The sequence below is a fragment of the Convolutriloba macropyga genome, chromosome 4, assembly GCF_964194025.1.
Source record: "Convolutriloba macropyga chromosome 4, txConMacr16.3, whole genome shotgun sequence".
In the NCBI taxonomy this organism is placed as follows: Eukaryota; Metazoa; Xenacoelomorpha; order Acoela; family Convolutidae; genus Convolutriloba; species Convolutriloba macropyga.
Window position 1 is genome coordinate 1,413,966 of NC_134471.1, and position 7,281 is coordinate 1,421,246.

Below are 7,281 nucleotides of genomic sequence, written 5' to 3' on the forward strand. Positions count from 1 at the left end.
AACCAACTTGTTTTAGTTTTTGATAATTAATAGGATCGAAAGCTTGCAGAACTGTTTTGACTTGAATATTTTTTCAGTGAAACGAGCTTTCACTACAATGGCAGAGAGAACATCCCACATTCACAAAAACCAGTTGATCCTACTGGGTAAGTTAATCTGTGGTTGTTTTTAGCAACAACTGCTTAGTTTTTTTGAAGCTTAACGAAAAGCGTTTAATCAAATCATCATCTGAGAGTAGTAGGCGACTGAGTAGTACATATAAAAATGAGTAGACGGTCCTAGTCTTGTACTTTCCAAAACGTCAAACAACCTTTATCGTAACACTTACGATATAATATAATGTTTGTTTTGCTAAGCGGTAAAGAAAACGCGGTTCCGGACAAAGTGGTCACGAAGTGAACATCCGAGGCAAATGAGAGGACAGTAAGACGATAGATCCATTTCCCTAGGGATCTTGATGTAATAGACGATAACCACCAAATCCCTCATGTACTCATGACTTGGCGAAAACCAATTGTTCAACGCCAAGTAACTTGCGATCTAATACGGAAACAGTCGATAACTCGCATTACTCGATGGATGATGTAATGGATTTTTAAATAGTAAACTCAATGAGGTTATGGATGCAAAGGAGAGCCATATGAGGAAAATTATGAAAGAAAATTCTGCCTTCAGGAAGAAGTTTCTGGAGGTTGTGCCAAACGGTGAAAATCCCGAAAGCCTCAAAAAAGTCAAGAAAGCAATCCAAGCAAACAGAGTTGAACAAGAACCTCTGAGGTTTAACGGGAAAAAACCTTATGAACATCAAACCGACAGATGAGGGACCCTCAGTTTTTTGGCGAAATCTTGCGCGGAAGTTTTTGGTGCAGAAAAAGCTTGCAAACTTATTAAAGAGCGGATGGGTTGGAAGGTTAACCGTCGAAATTCGAGAGTTGCGTGCGACGACAAACTCGAAGAGATTTTTCAGTTGTGCGTTCGGAGAAATTACAGTAATGATGCTGAGGAGGCCGTTAGACGCGCTATAATTGGTTCAAACCAATAGGGCGCAGAAATGAAATCAAAATACTGTCTCCAATATGGGATGTTAAGAAGCAGGCACAGCTCTCATGCCAAGATTCATTCATTTTTGTTTATGTTTTTGCTCAGCCAAAAAGATTGAAAAGTATCCTGACTTTAAATTTCGATGTTTTAACCTGACGGTGTTAAATTTCATTTGTTCATTGTTTGTTTTCATTGAAGCTGCTTCTTTCCGCTCAAGTTTTGTAGCTATCGTTATTACTTTCGAACAAGTGTGCAGCGTTAGTTTCGCTAAGTTCTGTTTGCTTATCTTTACCTAGTTCATATTTCAAAAAGCGCTTCCTTTTCAAAAACCAAGAATATCTAGCTTCTTTCTTTTCATTTCTTATATTTTAAATTCTGTATGATCTTGGGTTTTAATTCGTGAGCGATCAGATTGATTTAAGTTATCAATTATCAGCCCTTCATTGAACGCTCTTGAAACTTTTTCTCTATACAAACAATACAAATGTGGTTCCGTATTTAATACATGGTTCAATTTTGTTGTGAATAGATATTCTGTTTCGTTTTAAACTGTCACCTTATTTTTTTTCATGTTAGAAATGTCTTATTCTCATTCCAACTCATCTTCCGATGACGAAGTAACTCTAAAGAGAAAAATACCCAAAAGTGTCAACTGGTCACCCGAAAATCAAATGGCATCAGACAACGAGACTGGCAGTGACACTAGCGATGATGATGATGATGCTCTAGATACAACTATAATGCCTGCGAGCAGCTCAACTTGTTCCCGCAAATCGTCAGTTTTGGTGCAAAATAGTAATTTCAATGTCTTTAAAGAGAAACTATGTCGGATGGTTGAAGAGCATAAAGATTGTCTGAAGAGACTGCGACAGAAAGAACGAGCCGACAACGAAGAATTTTTCGCATTAGTGTCCTATAACCAGACAGGTGAGCTGCCATCAGCCGACAACACCAATCATTATCCACTGGTGATACACAATGGCATAAACTTAATGCAATTCCTGCCGGAGCGAGTGCTGCTAAGTTTGGTCGGCATCTTGGCGGAATAATGTACGGAAAAGATGAAGACTGCAAGCTGCAGAAGTTTAATAGGGGCCCAGAGGCTACGAAAAGATACTCAAACGCCAGTTCCGGAGACCGAAAGAGAGAACTTTGAACGTGTTGTGCGTCGAAGGTTCCCGAAATTTCCAGAAACTGCTTATAACGAAGCTCGTCATGGAGCTAACCAAATGGGGCTAGATATTTAATATCGGAAATGAAAACAATCTGTTTCTACTGAGTAATTTAATTGCAGCCAAGTTTAAAGTTTGAGTGCTGTTAGTTTCATCATTATCTGGACTTAAGCATGAAAATAAGAAGGTGATTGTTCTTGTTTTTCAATCTTGAGTGTTTTGTTTTTGTCGTAATTTAACTTAACTCTCGTTTGTTTTTTTCTCAATGCTCTAATGGCTCTGGCGTGTTAAACAAAAGTTGACTCATTGTTTCAAAAACTTAAATGAATCCTAAAATTTTTGTCGCAACTAATTTCTTTTTCAGAGATGCTCAAGTGGGTCAGCCTTGCGCAGGCCGATGCTCATGTAACCAAAGAGTTGTTAGAGACTGAAGTTGTTCAAGTTCAATCGTTAGTTGAAATGCTTTCGCATAGCGAATATCGAAGGGCGCTGGGCACTGATCCCGTTTTAAAAGAATTTGATCGCTTATTGCGTTAAAATTTTGGTGCCGAGAGAGAAAGTAATTTTGAGTTTAAAAAGGATTCTTTTGGTGGATGTGGTCTTTTTTACGTAGGAAAGGAGGTGATCTCGCCAAAAATTTCACATCCAGTTAAAGTGCTTCCCTCAGTCATTGGATTCGTTGAGAAAATATCTAAGGAGGCTTTATCGAGTTTTAAGGACATTTCCATTTTCCGAAAACAGATTCTTGCAGTTTTGATCGAGTCAAGTTGGGTTCTACGCGGTTCACTAACCATTCATGTAAGCCCAACTGCAGGTACATCTTGAAGGAGATAAACTCACGACGCTGCATACAGTTAGAAGTAATAAAAAAATCTTCAAGAACAACGAAATTACAGTTTTCTACGGTTCCATTTCTTTTGGCGAAGGCAACCAAGACTGTCTCTGTGAGCATCGTAATGAGCACCAGCAAAGTTCTGGTTCTATTTCTGCTCACTTAAAAGCAGGTTCAAGTGCCCGTCTTGTTTTGTGACCCATCTCTATTCGCGGCAGGCGTCAATCCATTCTAAAAGCCAAATGGAGAAAAATCGCGCATATCAAAAATTGTATATTAATATGAAAAAGACTGTATATTACATGAAGTGACAAGTACTTCATAGTGATCTTCCTCAAAATTTTGATGCAAAATTTACTGATTCAGGGCTGAAAAGCTCCCATATGCACCTGTGAGAAAACACAAATATTTTATGAAATCCGCGCTAAATTTTAAATGTTCATTTGATTAAGAAATGGCCAGGTCTAGGTACAGACTTATGAAAAGACAATCCTCTGGCCAATTGTACTATGAAAAGACCATACTCAACTCATTTGAGCTATGAAAAAATTTTTGCTGGACTTTAAGACAATTTGGACTTTAGCTCGACTCAGGTTTTTTCGCAAAAGACTTTACCTGGGCCCAAAATTTTACAAAAAGGTTTTAGCTCGACCCAATATTTGGCCTGGACTTAAGCTCGACACAATGTTTGCAAACAAAGTGGAGTTAAAGTCTTCTCAAGGGTCCATCATTGTTCTTTTCAAAAGTCTGCTTTTCTGGCATTGAAATTTTCCATGCAATATTGCTTACAACGTGGTCAGCCTGTATGCTCCTTCATTCCTCAAAAACCTGCATTTTTTTTATAAAAAAGATAGTTCATAATATTGGAGGGGAAAACAAACTGAATAACTTCAAAATTTTGCCATGGCTAATGGTACTACGACCAATACACTTAAGCTAGCTGGTTTCATTGAATAAAGTAATGTGGTATTATAATCGAGTTTCCAAAACTCTTTATCGTAAGATTTGACGAAGATCTTAAGGCTTTTGGAAGTTTTCCAACTGTTTCGTAAGTTGGACTGCTGTGGTGCAAAGCTATTCAGTCCTGCTGCGGCTCTGCTTCTGTATGTACAGAAACAGAAAGAAATGAAAAATTTCGGGTTTTAAAAAAAAACAGACCTATTAAAAGACTAATGGTAGACCCATGAAAAGACATTTACTCGACTTTGTTGGTTATGAAATGACTCATGGTGGACCTTCTTCGTTAGCTGTACTTTCTTCGTTATGAAAAGACTTCAGCTCGGCCCCTGAAAAGATATTAGCTCGACTTTAATTAGGAAGCTCGACCGTGTAATTATAGTCAATATTGCCCCCCCAATAAACTTTTAAAGTCTTCTCATAAGTCGAGGCCTAGGCCTGGGTGCTCTATGTAACGTATACATTATGCTAGATCATTACTTAGGGACTCCGAGATTATCTTTGATCAACTCTTAGAAGCGCCAAATTAATTAATACCTACTCTTAGAAACACAATAATTATGCAAAAATTTGTTTGGGATAAACGCTTTGAAAAATACAAGATCTAAGATTTGAAACGCTAAAATTTTAGAAGATCAACGCTTAAATACTGTGATATTTTGCTCATCTTTGCATTGATCTGACATACTTTCAACTTACTCAACACCGAATTTTATTTTAAAAAATTCTGTGCGCGTATACCTATACCCAGGTAATAGGAAATTTTGACATTGAAGCTGATCTTTTTAATTCCTAAATCTTTTAATCCCGTAGAACCACCGACAGAAAGTTACATTTCTAGTGATCATTACGGCACACACAAAGGAAAGCAAATGGGCAGAGCTTTTTTGTATAAAACATTCGAATTTAAAAACATGATCACGAACAACCTTCCTAGTGAAGTTTCTAAAACTGTGATTCTGTGGGAAAAAGTGTTCAAATTGCATGGTTTCTCCATTGGAAACCAATATTGTTAATGGATCTGAGCAATAAAGTGCACACAAAATTTCCAACTCAAAACTCACCCCAAGTTGAGTTGTGCGATAACTGAAGCAACAAAATTGCAATAAAAACTTTTAGCAGTTTCCGCCCCATAATTAAATTCTTCGAATCAAAAATGAAAGTATTAGTCTGTTATAGTCTATTTTACCGAGTTCGGCCTGTAACAGTATAAGCTGTAAAGCTGTATTTGTTAACCTTACTCGATTCATTTTTCGCTTACCATTGTTTGTTCGAAACATTACTTTTCATATTTGTTCGTCGCCTAATATTCAATCTGTAGTTATAGCAAAGTTTACAGTTTAATCTCATTCGAAGTGAGGTTCAACCAGTCTATCGACTAACAAAACCTAACGTAGTTAGTACGCTGATGTAAGAAACCGACCGTGACATCATTAAAAGTCTACCCGGACCGAGGAATTTTGGCAAAATTATGTATGATAAGCGGTGACTTGAGTTAGAAAACTCAACGCAATTTTCTAATGTAACATCGCGATGAATGCGTTGTGTTTAGAGAAATAGATTCAACACATTCACCGCAAAAATATGCAAGAAAATTGCTGTGAGTTTTGTAACTTATCAACTCAAGTTACCGCTTATCTTACATCATTTTGCGTTTCTTAGCGCAGATATTTCTCAAAATACCTGTTCTAAAACTCGTTAATCGCAAAAATTACAAATTTTATAAACAAGGGGTATCGGTACCCGGGTTGAATTTTTCCGCCCAAAATGATGTAAGAGTGGGGCTGAAATGGGAGGATTTTTTAGGAAAAGGCAGCTCAAAACTCTTACGTCTTTTTGGGCTGCATTGGGCTTCCAAGGGGGGTAAAATGGTGTAAGAGTGAGGGGGTAAAAGACAAATTACCCCCAACACTTACGTCGTTTTACCCCCCTTGGCAGACCAAAAAAGATATAAGAGTGGGGGGTAATTTGTCTTTTACCCCCTCACTATTACACCATTTTACCCCCCCTTGGAAGCCCAATGCAGCCCAAAAAGACGTAAGAGTTTTGAGCTGCATTTATTTTACTAAAAAATCCTCCCATTGCAGCCCCACTCTTACGTCATTTTACCCCCCTTGGCAGCCCAACTCTTACATCATTTTACACCCTCTGAACAAATTACCCCCTCACTCTTACACCATTTACCCCCCTTGGCAGCCCAACTCTTACATCATTTTACCCCCTCTGAACAAATTACCCCCTCACTCTTACACCATTTTACCCCCCTTGGCAGCCCAACTTTTATTTCATTTTACCCCCTCTGAACAAATTACCCCCTCACTCTTACACCATTTTACGTCACATATTTCAGGCATAGGGGTAATTCCTTAAAAGTCCTCCCATTGCAGCCCACTCTTACATGACAATTTCAGTCATTGGGGGTAATTCCTGAAAACTCCTCCAACTGCAGCCCATTGCAGCCAACTCTTACATGGCGATTTCAGTCAAGGGGGTTATTCCTGAAAATTCCTCCCATTGCAGCCCATTGCAGCCCACTCGTACATGACAATTTCAGTCAGGGGGGTAATTTCTTAAAAGTCCTCCCATTGCAGCCCATTGCAGCCCACTCATACATGACAATTTCAGTCAGGGGGTAATTCCTGAAAACTCCTCCCATTGCAGCCCATTGTAGCCCACTCTTACATGGCAATTTCAGTCATGGGGGTAATTCCTTAAAAGTCCTCCCATTGCAGCCCACTCTTACATGACAATTTCAGTCATGGGGGTAATTCCTGAAAACTCCTCCCATTGCAGCCCACTGCAGCCCACTCTTACTTGGCAATTTCAGTCAGGGGGGTAATTCCTTAAAAGTCCTCCCATTGCAGCCCATTGCAGCCAACTCTTACATGGCAATTTCAGTCAGGGGGTAATTCCTGAAAAGTCCTCCCATTGCAGCCCATTGCAGCCCACTCTTACATGGCAATTTAAGTCATGGGGGTAATTCCTTAAAAGTCCTCCCATTGCAGCCCACTCTTACATGACAATTTCAGTCATGGGGGTAATTCCTGAAAGTTCCTCCCATTGCAGCCCACTGCAGCCCACTCTTACTTGGCAATTTCAGTCAGGGGGTAATTCCTTAAAAGTCCTCCCATTGCAGCCCATTGCAGCCCACTCTTACATGGCAATTTCAGTCATGGGCAGTAATTCCTTAAAAGTCCTCCCATTGCAGCCCATTTAAGCCCACTCTTATATGGCAATTTCGGTCAGAGGGGGTAATTCCTTTAAAGTCCTCCCATTGCA

The 7,281-nt window shown here is 39.2% G+C and overlaps 1 protein-coding gene across 1 annotated transcript in view; it reads right to left on the minus strand.

The window, feature by feature from the left end:
- Nucleotides 1-5,197, minus strand: part of LOC142338195 (uncharacterized) — a 29,480-nt gene extending 24,283 nt beyond the window's left edge. Inside the window, exon 1 of the mRNA XM_075387841.1 lies at nt 5,067-5,197. Within this exon, the coding sequence (XP_075243956.1) occupies nt 5,067-5,136 (70 nt within the window). The 5' untranslated portion in view covers nt 5,137-5,197. The remainder of the gene's footprint in view (nt 1-5,066) is intronic.
- Nucleotides 5,198-7,281: the final 2,084 nt, after the last annotated feature.